The 17,801-nt window shown below is 38.8% G+C and overlaps 1 protein-coding gene across 1 annotated transcript in view; it reads right to left on the bottom strand.

The window, feature by feature from the left end:
- Window positions 1-17,801, bottom strand: part of LOC144630296 (uncharacterized) — a 50,369-nt gene that overhangs the window by 1,008 nt on the left and 31,560 nt on the right. The window contains exons 29-37 of the mRNA XM_078488627.1: window positions 15,859-16,161; window positions 14,700-14,996; window positions 5,972-6,271; window positions 5,156-5,628; window positions 4,136-4,230; window positions 3,133-3,289; window positions 2,475-2,541; window positions 1,706-1,977; window positions 1,111-1,285 (exon numbers count right to left, since the gene is read on the bottom strand). Coding sequence (XP_078344753.1) covers window positions 1,111-1,285; window positions 1,706-1,977; window positions 2,475-2,541; window positions 3,133-3,289; window positions 4,136-4,230; window positions 5,156-5,628; window positions 5,972-6,271; window positions 14,700-14,996; window positions 15,859-16,161 — 2,139 coding nt within the window. The remainder of the gene's footprint in view (window positions 1-1,110; window positions 1,286-1,705; window positions 1,978-2,474; window positions 2,542-3,132; window positions 3,290-4,135; window positions 4,231-5,155; window positions 5,629-5,971; window positions 6,272-14,699; window positions 14,997-15,858; window positions 16,162-17,801) is intronic.

A 17,801-nucleotide genomic window follows, 5' to 3' on the forward strand; every position in this document is an offset into this window, starting at 1 on the left:
AAACTCACTAGTGAAAAAACGTCGTTCGTCCAATCACAAGCGCGAACGACGAAAACTCCTTTGTGAACAACACCGTATCGCCATTTTGATTCTCGTCGTAAACACCGGCGACATGGCGGAGACACGTTCAAGGTTTGTTTGTGTCTTTAACGGCTCCACTGAGTCGTTTATATTGCAGAACAGGAAAACCAAAACACTATAAAGAAAACGAAACAAGACGGCCTTGTTGTCACAATGTTTCTTCAAACAAAAAGAGAAACACGAAGCGAGATAACCGAAATTCCTCCTGCCGAGTTGAATTAACGTTTGACTAAATTCGCACAAAGGAAGGACAAGAATACGGGCCGTCTTCACTCCGAGGGATTGTAGCGAGTTTTGATTCAGATGATGACTAAGACACTTCAGGTTTGTCCTTGGTTTTGGCAGACTGTTTTCTTGATTTAATTTGTAAAAGTTCGCTCGAGTTCGCGATGAGTTTTGTACAAGTCTCAGTCAGGTTTTCTATTAAAAGTTGTTTCTGTAAAAGTTGTGAGAGTATAAAACTGACGTCTTATTTCTTGTGCTACACTTCATTAAAGATGTGATTTTGAAAGACAAAGTGAAACATGTTTTAGTTATTTTAGTTTATGGCAGATGAATGGGTTTCCTAAACACGCGCGTAACTGATAAAAAGTCGAGCGATTTAATTTGCTTTCCAAAAACCTCAGTATCTATAAAATAAACAAATTACACCATGGAAAATGCTTTGTACGATTTTTATTCACTCGTAGAGTTGTATCAGAAAACTCACTCGTTCGCTGCGCTCACTCGTTTGTTTTCTGATACTACTCAACTCGTGAATAAAAATCGTACGGGCGCATTTTCCATGGAGTAATCTCTATTTCCCCCCTTAACAGCTTCAGTACACCAGTAAAGTACTTTTTAACAAAACTTGACCGTTATTTTAAGTTTTTCATTGCCTTTTCTCAATATGTTATGTTCTTTTTATGTTCAGGTGCATTCCCATCAAGCTTACAGCATTACATTCACAAGTACAAGCAACGTTTTAACACGGCTGTTTGTTACTTTTATTGTCTATACTGCAATAAAAATGTTGACTGATTGAATTACCTTGGGGTTGTATCGTCTTTTTTTGCCGTAAGCGATACAGAACTTCCCACACAATACCTGCCAGGATACCGCCACCCAACAATGCAGTTAATATCATCAGGTTTTTCCTGAATAGCTCGCTATCAGTGTCAAACAAACCCGTGGAACGTTCCACTTCTAACGGTTCAGGAGACTCCTGCAATGGAGAAAAGAGAGTTTAAGTGTGCAAGTCTGAAAGCAAGGTATAATGTGCGCATAAGTGAATTGTTGCCATTGAAAAAGGACACTACGGCCTCATGGATAGAGGGGAATTACCTTGCAATTAGCTAGGTGGGGTGGGGAATGGGGGTTGTGGCCTGGACCTTTTTAGCGAGATCAAAGTGCGCTTTTCAATGTGGAAGCCTCACTTTACAACCTTTTGTGGGTAAGGTTATTAGATGCTCGACATTGAATAGGGAAAGTGTCTTGCCCAAGAACGCAACGCAGTGACCACGGCCAGGGCTCGAGCCCGGACCGCTCGATCCAGAGTCCTGCACACTAACCATTAGACCACCGCGCCTCCCATTAGTCTTAGGGTTGTAGTTTAATTACAAACCGTTTTAATAACATATGCTACCTGTATTGCTGCTACATTTTCTGCCACATGTTCGAAAATAGTGGCAATATTCTTTTGTATGTAGCTGTGGAAACATTTGCCAAGTTTTCTTGAGTCTCCACCGGTCACAACGCCATAAACCGCAGAGTAATCATACACTTTGTATATTCGTAGGAACGGTTTCTCAAAGAGTTGCTTTTTGCTTCCCACCATGTAGCCATCGATTAGTACTCCACCGATCCTGTTAGATGAAAGTAGCTCGTAGATTTCCTCGAAATTGCGGTGTATCTGGTCTGGAAAAACAATGTCACGAATTGTTTCTTAGGGTAAATAACAAAATTATTACGATTAAAAACAGAAGCTGTTTCAGTACATTGTTTTTTAAAGTTATTCTTGACTTTAGTTGACTATCAACTGGAAGTTGATAAAGGTAAATAGACTGCTGTAGCAAATTTGAAAAAGCTGAGAAATCGAGAATTAGCCCGGCCTTCGACGAAGCAAAATGGAGTTACGTTATTGGAGTAAGCATGGTGATGGACGATGCGTAAGTATTTCACTCGCCCGTTGACGCAGCACAACAGTTTCTTACGGAACATATAGCTCTATTCTTGACCTTACCTTACACAAACAATTCGCAATGAACTTAGGCTGACATTTTCATGGGGACCGTGATGAACTCAGATACTTTAGTTAATTACTTTAGACAGATTTCATACAAATCTTTGTGTTTTTGCTCCATTCTCAAATTAAATTGTCAATAAAGTTCTTCAGTTTTACTTAGTGTACGTACCTGCGTCAAATTTAGCATTCTTTCTCAAGCCCATGTTGTACTGTGCGGAACCATAGATGGCCGCAACCTGGAATAAACAACATTATCAGAAAACTTTGCTTTTATTAAATAATCTTAACCAGAATGAGTACTGAAAGATGTTAATCTTGGTTGGTGTAAACTACATAGCACAACTCCTTCGTCACTCAATGGGATGTGAAAAGCCGAGGCATGTTGGCGAAAAGGGTCCGGTTGTTGAACAGATGGATGATGCTGTCTACTGGAGAATTCACTATCCACTGGATAGCGTGGTTGGTTTTGTTAACATTAAGTCACCGGAAAGGGATTTATCCAGTGTGTAACATCATTCACCTTTTGGACAACCAGGGCTTTGGCAATGTTGGTAGATAGCAATTTCTTCATAAGTTGATTTAATGGCTTCACAGAAGAGACAAACAGCGTTGCCCCATCCCGGTTTAAAATCTTTCACTAGCTGTGGTCATTAGTTAGATTGATTACACGGAAGTACCGACTAAACTCAGCTTCACATGCCTGGCCCAAGTTAATCCAACTTGACCCAACTGGTCAGCCTCTGGACGCCTCCCATGAGATGTAATTATTCCTCTTTACAAGTTTATGATTATTTTGTAACAAGACTACAAGAAGAGTGAAAACTTGCCTTTGCTCCGTAAAGTTTGTAATCCACGCCAACTGATACACTTGTAAGTGACACGGCAATAAAACCAACCAATATACTAATGATGATAACACCTGCTAGTGTCCACACCATAGCTACAAACCTAGCAGGGTTTGATAAGGGCGTGCGGTCACCATACCTACAATGAAAACAGCTCACTTCACTTTCATTCCACTTCAATTATTGTGCAACTTTACTTCTGATGTACATGTACTGCTCTACTCTGAGGAGTATTAAAATACTGAGGGTAGCTAGTAAATAAATCGTCACCGAGACCTCTGACGATATGTAATGTTAGATCTAAAAAAACTTCACATAAAATGGGCAGTATCACCAAGATTAAGTGCAACTTGAAAATCCCATGAGATGTTGGTATGAATTGTAAATCCGCTTATAGCGGCCTGGCCTTGCTAAAACGTATTTTACAAGTCCTGAAAATTGTTTAAACGTGGTTTGGGTACAGACTGGAAGGAAAGAAGTGGCCCAAAACTCGAAATCGTCGGCTGACGTTTTCAAGATTGACAGTTTTACTTGAAAGGTAATTTCTTAAAAACCATTGATTGCGGTTTGTTTATATCTTGGAGAATGAATTCATGCCTTTCTTTTGCTGTTCAAAGTTTATTTTGCTTAACAGTGAGTGCACGCATCCTCGTAATTATAGAATATTTTACGGGGAAACTTTCTCACGACGCTGTCCCTAAAATCCTACGTATACATTTTTTTCTCAAAGTCTTTAACATTTATCCAAAATAAAAACAGAAAAATCTGAAGTTCAATCTTACGTTTTTCACGTAGATATGTTAAAACAGAAAGCTGAATCGTGATGCTACATGTGTCTATAAAAATACTGTAACAAACGCGACTCGACTCCTAATTTACGAAGTTATAGTTTTTACTTTCAGCGAAAGAGGTTGCAAGCTTTCCTCCATAGCATCATTTTCCAGTACTTTTTAACGATTCACTGCAAATTTACAATTGTACTTACCCTACCGTTGTCATAGAAACATAGGCCCACCAAAATCCTTCCCACATTCCGGGAAAGAATGAGCGGGGAAAGTGTTCAGAATTCTGGACTTGGTCCTAAAATGTCAAGAAGATAACAACCTTGTTTATATCTGTATGGCACAAACTGAAGTCCATCCAGGGGATATGAACCTTTTAAGTCAGAATTTCATCTTTGACGAAAAACGTACTGGCTAGGCAGTCCCAGGTGTTCAGTTTGTTGGAGGAAAGCGCAAAGAAAGGGGAGTGGAAAAAAGGGCGCAAGGGTAGCTCTTCTTTGTTCTTTTCATTTGCCGTTCTTAGTTCGCACTACTTGCTAACTAACCAAACTCATGGCACAGGCTAGAAATCTGTATGGTCATATATCGATGTGAGTTAGTGAGAAAAGCGCCGGAGTGGGCGAATTGGATGTTTTCAGCTTGACTGTGTTTGAGTGGCTCGATCTCTATTGAAATAGTTGACGGTAAAGAGGTGTGGGGAACAGAGGGGCTTCGGACTTCCCACCTCTCGTATTTTATACTGCTGGTGTCCGCCATCTTGTTAGTTTATTCCGCCTCTTAACTTTGTGATTTACTGTTGCAAACCATTTCGCGACATTGTGAAATTACATTCTTATTTGTCCCGGTTCCCGCCCGCCCGCCCCTTCTTTTCCACCTCCCGCGGTCATTCCCTTCCCCCTTTTCTCTGGTTCTTGACATTCGTTCCACCTCCCCCCCCCCGTTAGAAGCTAATACCAATCATGTGTGAACTGGTCTTATAATAGCAAATGAAAACGTGGAATAGAATGGAAAACACTTGAAGCATGAGGAAGAATAAATGAAGAATTCTGTTGAGCCGATATTTCTAATTATCCACGAAATCTACATGCATATATTGGTCAAGTAAATACAATAATGTAAGCATGTCAGTTTCGTCCACCACCTCAGTCGACAAAGTACGTCTACTCTTGACCACACGTAAAGACCAACTTTAACAAGTAGTCAGTAGGAATTTGAAAACTTACCACAGCCCAGATAGTAAATCCTGATATGTAGGCCAGTAATACACTGATTAAAGCTAACGGCCAGCACGCCAAAATAGCATACAAAAGTGACGTGGGAACTTCGTTACCGAACTTCGTGTTTATAACGTATGCAGTTCCTGGGGATTCAATCATCCCCGTGTACCCAAACTCGTGTCTAAATCTGTCCTGTAGCTTGTACCCGTACACAGGGAAGCTGAAGTCTGTATCGTGATTTATGTTCAGACGGTGTGCTTCTTCTGTGGACTGGCTGGAGGGTTGATCTTTGCCGTTAAAATCAAAGTCGACATACGACTGTCCGTGTGTCCTGCAAGTCTGACAGCATGTCACTGCCATGTCATCTACAAAGCGCGTCATCAGCCCACCCAGTCCACGCTTGGTTGAGTTGTCCTTGGTGACATAAGGGTCGAGAAACATCCAGTTTGTTGTTAAACGTTTCACACATCGGCACGTTTCTGAGAAGAGAGAGATGGTAATTCAGTGTATCGAAACTATGTACATCCTTGGACGATTTGGCCCAATCATTTTGTTCCAAGAAAGGATAACGCCCGATACGTCAGCTGTCTTGTCCTAATACACCATTGGGACCAGAAAATGTGCCCTCTTTGGAGAGGTGTCTGCTTATAAGAGGTAAAACATTTAATGTTTGTATGGGACCATGTCTATGTGTTTGCTTTAAGGGAGGTGTCAGTCTACACGAGGTACACTGTCCGATAGCAAAGCTTCAACTCTAGTGGTTCTTATATAAAACATGGTGTTTTTTCATATTTTTTTCATCTAACTGTTAACTTTGATTACCTGCAAAAATTACTTCACTGGGACCATCGCCTTTAATCGTGAGTCCTGTTATCTTGATACGATACACAGCAAAGCTCTCTAACCCTGTGAGGACGGTAGATGTATTTTCTGGGGGAAGGATCACCTCCCTGGGGATTTCTTCATAAGGACATTCTCCCACTTCTATAGCTTGATATCGTATCCGGTAGCCGGTAAGTATCCCGTTCAGTAAATATGTAGGGATGTGTGTCCATCTCAGTGGAATGGTGTGAGTTGTCCAGAAACTTTCAGCTTTTATATCAAGAGGTGGAGTGTCAGGAACTGTGAAGAATAGAAAGAACAATAATCACTTTACGTCATGATGACACAGGGGGCTACTCAACTACTGATAAACAATAAAGTACGATGCTTAAAATAAAACGTTTGCTTCCAGAAAAGAAAAGACGAAATAAGAAACAGATTGTCTCGATTAATATCGAGGTTGTAGTGCTAAGGTCAGAATTTTAATAGCCTGATGGCGGAAAATGGCTAATGTTTGCACCCTGTAGCTCCTTGCTATTGCGCATAGTGCTTCAGATAGCCGTAGCTGTAAAGGAAAGCAAGGGTGGCACAGTGGTTAGATCCCACCCATGTGCCTCGGGCTTAAATCCTGGACCCGCCGACATATGTGCGGTGAGTTTGTTGTTGATTGTTATCCTTGCTCCAAGGGTTTAACCTTGGTTTCTTCGGTTAACCTTCCTCCACAAAATCGAACACTAAGAGCTATTCAGTTATTTGTTTCCTTTTTGCTGTAAATGAATTTGACAACGCTGAAAGTTCAGATTTTATGTAGCCACGCCTGCCATACAGGCTAGATTTTATGTTAATGTTGAACAGTACCGTCAAAAACAAAACCTATCGGCAGACCATAATTCAGACAATAAAGAGAACTTTACTCTTAAAACCATTAACATCAAAAAGTATTTTCTAAATGCTCCACTGATGCTCATTTCCATTCTGGGCAACGCTTTGATATTGGCCGCCATAATAAGAACTCCTTCCATTCGCTCAACTTAAACATGATGATTATGCTCTGCAGCTCTCTTGTGTTCTCATTGTTCAACCGATTTATATTGCCAAAGAACTTACGGAAAACAGTTCCGTCACCGGTGGTTGGGCGATCGGAGGGCTTGACCATAACAGCCAAATTCAACTTTTAACTTCGATGTTGTTCAAACGGATTTTCAAGGAAGAATTCTGATTTCAAGACTTAAAGTCTTGGAGGAAACGTTTTTCATCGTGAATATTTACGCACCCACTGATTATCGAGATCAAAATGAATTCCTTAAAAATTTAAGTGAATCACTCGTGAGGAAAACGGACACCTCCCGGGTAATTATCGCCGGTGATTGGAACTGTACACTTAATAAGGCAGACAAAAGTGGGGGTTTACCCTGGAAAAATACGAATTACAGAGACGCTGTTGTCAATCTTATGGACGAATTAAACCTTCTCGACATATATCGAAAAATGCATCCAAAGATAAAGTCTTTCACTTATGAATCCAAAACTAATAACTTGAAATCGAGAATAGACTTTATCCTTGTCTCTCGCCCAATCTCCGTGGATGCTCAAAAGGCTGAGATTCGAACTTCAGTAGCTCCAGACCATAAAGCAACCTTTTTGAGTGTTATCATTAGAGACGAGTTTAAGAGAGGTCCTGGAACGTGGAAATTTAATAATTCCCTTCTTAAAAATGATGAATTTAAGGAACGGATTGCATTCTTTTATCCACAAATACATGAAAAATATTCCGATGTCACCGATAAGCAACTATTGTGGGAATTGATTAAAATGGAAATACGTATGAAAACAATGAATTTTTCTAAACAAAAAAAATCTGAACTCAGAAAAAGAGAAATAACACTTCAAAATGAGCTACAAGAACTTGATTATAAAATTTGTAATACTGATTTCGAAGTCTTAGACCGGAAAGTTTTAACGGAATATGAAACTGCAAAAGAAGAATTAAAAAATATATATGAACAGAGAGGGAAAGAGGCTATGTTTAGATCAAAGGCGAAATGGCTTGAACAGGGGGAAAAACCGACTAAATATTTTTTTAACCTGGAGAAGACGAATTATGAAAAAAAGCTCATACGCGAAGTAAAATTAGAAAATGGCGAGGTGACATCAAATTCAAAACAGGTCGAGAAAGAACTGGAGAGTTTCTATAGCAACATGTATGCATCGAGAATGAGCCATAACAGAGAGCCACAAGGTACCGGAAGACAGAGTTTTGAGTCGTTTGTTGAAGATATTGAAATTCCACAACTTAACGCTGAGGAACAAGATTCGTTAGAGCACGATTTTACCTACGAGGAGTTAAAAGAGGTTGTAATTTCTTTCTCGGACAATAAAACACCAGGTGAAGATGGGTTTACTAAAGAATTTTATGTGGCCTTTTATGATCTTATCTGGAGAGATCTGCTGAACTCTTTAAATGCAGCTTTTGAAAGTGGGTCCCTTTCCATTTCCCAAAGGAGGGGAATAATAACTTTAATACCCAAAACTGACGAAGCCCTTTCTGAACTTTCTAACTGGCGTCCCATATCTCTTCTCAATCTAGATTATAAAATTCTGTCAAAAGCTCTCGCAAAGAGAATAGAGAAGTGTTTACCAAAACTAATTAACTCCGATCAAACCGGCTTTGTCAAGGGAAGGTATATAGGTCAAAACATAAGACTTTTAAGCGATTTAATGGAGCATTTAGATGCGAAAAGGACCGCTGGTCTGCTCCTCTTTATAGACTTTGAAAAAGCTTTTGATAGCCTTGAATGGGATTTTGTTGCTAAAACTTTGAAAGTGTTTAATTTTGGCCCAAATGTTACCAGATGGATCTCAATCCTTTACAATGGTGTACAAAGTGCAATCATAAACGGAGGCTTTTTAACGAATTATTTCAATATATCAAGAGGGGTCCGCCAAGGCTGCCCTTTGAGTCCGTTTCTCTTTATCCTTGCGGTTGAACTGCTAGCTTTAAAAATACGCCAAGACCCAAACTGCAAAGGTATCTCTCTTCCAGACGAACAGGAGGTTAAGATTTCACAGTTTGCCGACGATACTACTTTAATAACAAAAAATGCTACATCTCTTAAACCATACTTAAATATTCTGGATTGTTTTGGAACTATTTCAGGACTGAAATTAAACAAGAAAAAAACGAAAGCAATGTGGATAGGCTCTATGAGAGACAGCAACCAGAAGATACTTGATTTTAAAGCCACAAACGAACCGATTAAAATTCTTGGAGTCCACTTATCCTATAACACAAACAAATGTATCGAAGAACACTTTTATTCAAAGGTGAATAAAATGAAAATGAAATTAAATTTATGGCTCTCAAGAGATCTCACAATTTATGGCAAATCTTTGCTGGCGAAAGCTTTAGGTGTGTCACAGTTGGTGTATGCAGCATCTATGCTGACTGTTCCAGAAGCGGTCATTAAAACCGTTCAGGAGAATCTTTTCGCTTTTCTGTGGAAAAATAGGAAGGACAAAATAAAAAGACTTGTAATGTACCAACCAGTTGTAGAAGGGGGAATTAACTTCGTCAACTTCAATATGTTAGTTAAATCTCTGCGCCTGGCCTGGATTGGTAGGCTCCTAGGAAATTCTTGTGATAAATGGAAGGCAATACCGAACTACTACTTCCGAAATTATGGTGGCCTCCCGCTTCTCCTCAAATGCAATTATAATGTGGCTCTGTTAGATAAAGGTCTGCCCCTCTTCTACCGAGAACTTCTTCAATACTTTCAAGAACTCAAGAACATAACCAACATTTTCCCAAATGGTGAATTTATAATCTGGAACAACAAGTCGATAACTATAGAAAATGCTACTTTATTTTGGAAATCATGGCTTGAACGTGGAGTTGTTTTTGTGCAGGATGTGTTAAATTCTAATGGCAATTTCTTATCTTACGAAGAGTTTAGTAATAAATTCAACATTACAACAAATTACATGCATTATTTCCAGCTTATTGCAGCCATCTCATCTCATCTTAAAAGGAAAGCTGCACAAACTTTAATACCTTCACGCGATCTCTCATCAAACTCCGCTTTCATCTCCTCAACTGAAACCTCGATTAACCTAGCTGTAGCACGCTGCAAAAATTATTACCAACTAGTAACCAGTCACAGTTTTATTATTCCAAGTGGTGTACAAAAGTGGCAGGAAAGATTTCCTGAAAATTTTACTAACTGGAGTGAAAAGTTCCAAGCAATATACCGATCAACTAAAGATAACAAACTGCGTCAATTCGGTTTTCGTTTCTTGCATAGAATAACTGTTACGAAGAAAGAACTCAAACGTTACCATCTAGTCTTGTTCTAGTTCGGACTCAATTGAACATACCTTTATTGACTGTAATGATTCTGCACTCTTTTATTCACAAATTTTATCTTGGTTTAATCACTGTCAAGATACTGCGATCATTTTATCCAATAAACAAATTGCTCTTCATGACATATCGCATCTGTCTGAAGGGCTTTCCAGTCCCATAAAGCGCAGATTAGACTTCCTCATCATCTTGGCCAAACAATATATCTATGCTTCTAAATGTCTTGAGAAAAAACTCTTTGTCAATGAATTCGTGAATAAAGTCACTATTCAATGGAAATTAGAAAACTGCTCTCATTTTCAAACAACGACTGAATAATTTTCTCCAGGTATCTTATTGCGTAATTAATTAAAAATAGATAACTTTGCTTGCACTAAAAAAAAAAAAAAAAAAAAAAAAAAAAAATATCATAGTTGTAATATGTTCAAATATTAATCTAATGCATAGCCCTCATATTACTTTATTTCCTGCGTATATTTCCCTTTATTTGTCTTTGTATTACTTTGTATATATTACATGATAAGTGTAAAATAAGTGTAAGTTATTTTATCTTAAGTTTTGTATGCAATTGGTCTGTAAGTAGCTGTATTGTTTACTTTTCTTGTGATGTATTTTTTTTTCTTGTGTGTGTTGCAAAAAAAAAAAAAAAATAATATTCACTGATTAAAAAAAAAAATAAATAAAAAAAAATAAATAAATAACAGCCATCATTGAGATATGCTACTTTAGTGACTAAATATAAATTTAGTAAATATACTTTAGTAATTACTGATATGGTTAATAAGCTTCCTTGTATCGAGATTTCATTTTTTAAATCCGGGAATAGAAAACTTAACAATAGCCGTTGTTATTTTCGTTTGTCTTACAATTTCCATGTTTTTGCACATCAGAATTTATCGAATTGTTGGCAGACATCAGTTACAAATGCAGGCTCAACAGCAGGCAGTGCAAAGTCCCAATGCTGAAGATATCTCGGTGCGACTGAAAAGAAGTGCACTGAACACTTTCGTGTTCTACATAGCTTTGATTATATGTTATTTTCCAATGTATGTTATATTGGCTCGCCAAGGAATCTCTGAGAAGATCTGGAAAACAGAATGGTGGACCTGTGTTTTGTAACTCGTCCTTCAATCCATTTTTGTATTGTTGGCGTCGTCAACAAGGCATATCAGACAACAAGGTATATCAGACAGCAAGGCATATTTTATGTAAAGAAACCAGTGGCGGATCTAGGGGGGGGGGGGAGGGGCCCAAGGGGCCCGGGCCCCCACCTAAATATTTAGGCCAAATGTAGGCCTGTAGGGTGGAGAAAAATGATTTTCGAGTGCGGGCCCCCCATTATTCCAGGGTCGGGATGATCGGGCCCTTAACTTATCTGAAGGTCTGGTTCCGCCACTGCAAACAGAAGAAAACTAGACACTGTCTTCTTTCTGAACTTTATTAATTATATTCAGAATACAGCAAAACAGCAACGAGTTTCGCTTTCTTCAGTGCGGTTATCAGTTAGTTTTATAACTCAAGTCGTCAGCTCTATATTTATGGAGGACATGGGGGGTTAAAAATAACACGAAATATCAACGAAACTGGCCGAATCGAGGTGCGCTAAATGTTTTCCCGTGTTTTAGAAGATTAACAGTCGTGAAAAACTTCAAGTGAGAGGTAACATGTGCTGTTTTATTTCAAAATTTATATCTCTTCTATCATGAAATTGAAATGAAAACCAAATAGAAGAAACATATAGTATCTTAAATTGCATCTACAAGCAATATCTACGTAAAGTGTAAAGACTATTCTTACGCTTATATCAGTGCTCAATTTGAGTTTGATTACAGCTGTCCTTTTACACCCTTTGAGCTTATATTGACTCGCCAATGCATTCCTAATGAATAAAGGGAAGCAAGGACGTATTATCATTGAAAGATGTAACGTAATTTCCATCTTAAAGGCCAGATAAATTACAGAAATTTAAGCGAACGCCCTTTGAGTTCTATTTACTTTGAATTGAAAGGCAAATTCTTATAATTTTACGCCTTAAACTGGTTGAAACAAAAGCACTAAAAAAGTCCCTCATACTAAAGTTGAAGTTTATGTTTGTGTTACTGTCCGAACTAATTACCGGTCATTAGAGTTGGTAAAAACTTGCCACAAAGTGGTGTCACTTTCTCGGAAAAAATGAATAGTTAATGAACACATTTCATGAAAAACTTCAAAGTAAGTTGGTGTTATTTACTAAGAATCACCGGACGTTCTAAAAATGCACTAAACTGTGTCGTTAGCGTCTCCACTGCTCGAACACATTTGTTACATTCTTTTCACTAGAACGTAACCCAGGGTTATTTTGCCAATTTCGATTTAAAAAAAAAAAACAGTTTTACAACACTAAGAGTTCATATTCTCTGATGATGAACAACACCGACAAACACAACAACGGATCGACAGACTCATCATTCAGACAATGAAGACAACTCTGCTCCAGGAACTATTATCTGATCATAAACTGTGTTCTTAATGCTCCACTGATGCTCATATCCATTCTGGGCAACGCTTTGGTATTGGCCGCCATAATAAGAACTCCTTCCATTCGCTCAACTTCAGTGATTATGCTCTTCAGTCTCGCTTTTTCGGACTTCCTTGTTGGTCTCATTGCTCAACCGATATATATTGCTCTTCAACTTACGCAGGACCTTTTCGTATACCATGTTTGGACGGTGATAGGGGCTTCCCTATCTGGGATTTCTCTCGTCACAATAACAGCCATCACTGTGGATCGATTTCTGGCTCTTCACTATCACATGAGATATGCGTCTTTAGTGACTAAATCCCGTGTTAAATATACTTTAGTAATTATATGGTTTATCTACATCAGGGTTCTTTTTCTGGAATACGCGTGTACATACCACCCTTTCAGGCGCTGGTACTATCATTTGTCTTGTTATTTCCACATTTTCTTACATCAGAATTTATCACATTGTTCGTCGGCATCAGATACAAATCCAGGCTCAACAACAGGCAGTGCAAAGTTTCAATGCTGAAAATAACTTAAACATGGGGCGATTGAAAAGAAGTGCAATGAACACTTTCGTGTTCTACTTAGCTTTGATGTTATGTTATTTGCCAATGTATGCCATACTGACTCTCTATGGAATCTCTGAGAACAACTGGCAAACAGAATGGAACTTTGCTACCACTTTAGTATTTAGTAACTCGTCCATCAATCCATTTTTGTGTTGCTGGCGTCTTCGCGAGCTTCGAACGGCAGTTGTAAAGACAGCAAGGCAGATGTTGTGTAAACAAACAGAAGAAAACTAGACACTATCTTCTTTCTGAACAAAATGAAGTGAATTCAGAATACAGCAACAACTTTTTTCCTCGGTTATCAGTTACTTTAATAATTCAGTCGTCAGCTCTTTATTTATGGAGAGTTGAAAATAACACGAAATATCAACGAAACTGGCGAAATCGAGGCGCGCTTAATTTTTTTTCGTGTGTTGGAGGAATTGCAATTGTGATTAAACTTCAAGTGAGAGAGATAACAACACATGGCTATGTTATTTCTATATTTATATTACGTCTGTAGTGCATGAGATTTAAATGAAAACTAAATAGAAGAAACCTGTCACTATATAATACCTTTTATTGGATTTACAAGCGATGTACTATGCATAGTGTAAAAATTATGCTAACGCTTCTATTTATGTTAAATTTCAGTTTGATTACAGCTGTCTTTGTACACTCTGAACGAATATTGACTCGAAGATTGATGTTTTTCGTCTCGGCGATCACCAGGGTGATCGATGAGTAACGGAAACAAAGAAATGTAAAGTAATTTCCATCGAAAAAGGCCACGTAAATGACCAGGAAATTAAGCAAACGCCCTATGCGTTCTATTTATGATTGTAAGACAAATTGCTTTAATTTTAATCTCGCCCCAAACCGCCGCCTTTTAGCAAAAAGATAAATAGGTTATGAAAACAATTCATAAGAAGATCAAAGAACAGCATCAGGAAAACTTCCTTAAGAAACACACTGTGCTTTAGAAAATGTGCTATCTGTGTCGCTTTCACGGTATTTGCGATTTCTCCATTTTTCTAAGAATGGAGAAATCGCAAATACCGTGATTTAAAAATCAGTTTTGACGTATACTCTTTTCGCTGGAACGAAAACGAAATCACCAGTGCTACGTGGCTAAATAAAGTTACATCCACATCACCTACATGTTAAAAATGGTTGCGAGCATTGTTGCAGTCGTAAGAAACGTTTTTTCTTCAACAACACTGCGCGCACCGACGGTCAGGGATGGACACCCGGGGCACACGCGTAATGTTTAAATGCGAGCAAGGACTTTAATTTCTAAAATAGCAAACATACCATCTTGATCTGTCATGAAAACTTTGATAGATGATACTCCATCTCCTTTGCTCGTGTACGCTATAACAGTGATGTTATACAGGGTGAATTTCTTTAATCCCGTGATGCTCAGCGATCGTTTCCAGGGCTGAAGGTCCTCGGTCTCGGATGAACCGTTCGTGTTCATTTCTGTATATTGAACTTTGTACCCTCTAATGATTCCATTTTTGTAAGCATCGGGTACTTCATTCCAGCTTACATGAAGGGCTGTTGAGTGTGGTGTCCAGACCTCCACGTCAGTTGGTGCTCTGTCAGGTTCTTCACAAGAACAAATGTAATCTGTGGTTAGTCGGATAGTATGAACAATAACAAAACAACAACAACAATTACAACAGCAACAACAATAACAAAAACAAAACAATAAGACCTTACAACACGCTGGCATGTTCGAAAGGTATCTTTTGATTAATACATCACAAATAAAAAATGTAATTTGTGATAGTCGTAGATTAGCATAAATTACTGTTTTGCCGGCACGGACCAGAGGGTTGGGCGCGGGTTTGCGGTGTGCAATGTATAGTGGGATTTGAGTTTGTAATAGGTGGCCGTTAGGAAGGTGAGACATTCTACGGTCAGCCTTCGCCACGTTTTGGTCAATGTTTGGTTTTATTTTTATTTCCTTTGTCATCCGTGGATGCAGGCTTACGCTTCGTTTTGTTTAAATATTTAGTTCTCCTATTATAATTGTATCACTGTAAAGATCATATATTTCGAAAAGTATTTGTTTACGATATACAGTATGTTAGATAAGAATACCCTAAAACCCCAAGGGTTGCGCCACTGCCTTGGTCGGGGGCACACGTTCCCCGTTTTCTTCACTTGCTGGTTTTTAGGGGTTTTCGTGTCCGGCTCTGGTGCATTAAGTTTTCTAATGCTATTCATAGTTTGTAATTTTTTGTATTGTCTGTTGAGATTGAATAAACGGGACGGTGGCTCGGCTGGCCAACGCACCCGATTTATAACTGAGATGTGTGTCCGGATGTGTAGTGGAGGCAAAACATTACTCTGAACTCAATGCTTAGAACAATAATAATAGATCGATGATGATAATGATGATGATGATCGATAATCACATCTCTAAAAAGGCTTTAGTTATAGACTAGATATCATCGGTACTTACTGTCTTCATCCGTGGAAACGTTAACTTTTTCACTGCTCACTCCATCCTTGTTTGTCCTCGCCACAACATACACAGTGTAGTTGGTGAACTTGTACAGATCGACTAACTCGACTTCTAATGTGGCAGGGTCCACTGTAACATTCCTAAGCGAGCGAGCGAAGTAGGTCTGTTGTTCAATGTAATACACACGGTAAGCCCTCAGGATGCCTCTCAGGCCTTGCGTGCTAATTGGTTGCCACGTGACATGAAGACTCGTGGAACTTGTGTTGAACGCAGTTATGTTTGTCGGCGCAACGCGAGGAGCTACATTAGTAAGAAAAGCAGGATCAATAGCGATTATCCAATAGCCTTTATTACTGGTGCTGCTTTGAATCTTTATTTTTAATTTGCTTAGAACTACGTTGTAAAGTTAAGAACAAGTATCGTAGATGAGCGTTCTTTCTAATGTCTAGACTAACACCAAAAGCTGACCAAAGAAGTAGCTTTGTCCAGTCACAATGACCGCTAGTAATACATGCAATAAACCAATCACAACTCGAAGAAAAAACATGTAACCGTTACCAAGCGCGCGAAAACGCGTGTTGGTCGCAATTGGTTTTGTTTTAGCTCCTGATTGGTTAAAATGATAGTATGTTTGCTCTGATTGGCTTGACCATGTTACACAGCTCTTTAAATCAATTAACAGTGCAGCAAAAGCAAAACCAAAGGAAAAACATACGAAGTTTCGACAAAACAATCAAAGTATGCAAGTCGAACATTTTATGAACATTTCAATAATTTTCGAAGTTTATTTGCCGCAAGGCAAAGACAACTTTTTTTACCTATTACATCTATAAAGTGATTGGAACACGTGTCGCTTCGTACGCAGAACTACTTGAGAATTTCTGATACATGTCCAGTCAAAATGCCGCACTCTGTAATTTGGTATCCGTTTCGGCTTGACGCGACAAATGTAACGACATTTAATTATCTATATTTCACCCATGTCCAATATACACGACCTGATACGAGTCGTAAATGTCATCAGTCCAGTGGAGAAATGCATCTCATTAAGGACACTTAGAAATTATCCATCATATTTTTGAGCAAGGGCTCTTCGATGGGTTGTCGACTCGTACGAGTCGTACGAGTGGACAACATAATTGTCGACTGGAGAAACACGCTAAATGCAACGCCAACGAAACACGCTAAACACAACGTATATTCCTCGTTCTAAAAGCGTGATGGCCTAAACACGCTAAACGCAATGTGTATATCATTAAAGTCGTACGACTAAAAGCGTGATGGCCCAAACACGCTAAACACAGTGTGTATATTCTTCGTTCTAAACGTGCCAACGAAACACGCTAAACCGGCACAATGTATATTCCTCGTTCTAAAAGCGTGATGGCCAAAACACGCTAAACGCAATGTGTATATTCTTCGTTCTAAAAGTGTGCCAACGAAACACGCTAAACACAATGTGTATTTCTCGTTCTAAAAGCGTGATGGCCGAAACACGCTAAACGCAATGTCTATTCCTCGTTCTAAAAGCGTGACGGACGAAACACGCTAAACTCAATGTATATATATTCTTCGTTCTAAAAGTGACTGCCAACGGAACACGCTAAACGCAATGTCTGCCAACGAAACACGCTAAACGCAATGTCTATTCCTCGTTCTAAAAGCGTGATGGCCGAAACACGCTAAACGCAATGTTTATATTCTTCGTCCTAAAAGTGTGCCAACGAAACACGCTAAACACAATGTATATTCCTCGTTCTAAAAGCGTGATGGACGAAACACGCTAAACGCAATGTATATATTCTTCGTTCTAAAAGTGTGCCAACGAAACACGCTAAACCCAAAAAAGTACATGTCAACTGAACGTATGACAATGTATATATTCTTCGCTAAAAGAGTGACAATAAAACACGCTAAACACAAGGTATATTTTTTAGAAC

This window comes from Oculina patagonica, chromosome 11, assembly GCF_052425735.1.
Source record: "Oculina patagonica isolate OP01 chromosome 11, crgOcupat, whole genome shotgun sequence".
NCBI classification, from domain to species: domain Eukaryota; kingdom Metazoa; phylum Cnidaria; class Anthozoa; order Scleractinia; family Oculinidae; genus Oculina; species Oculina patagonica.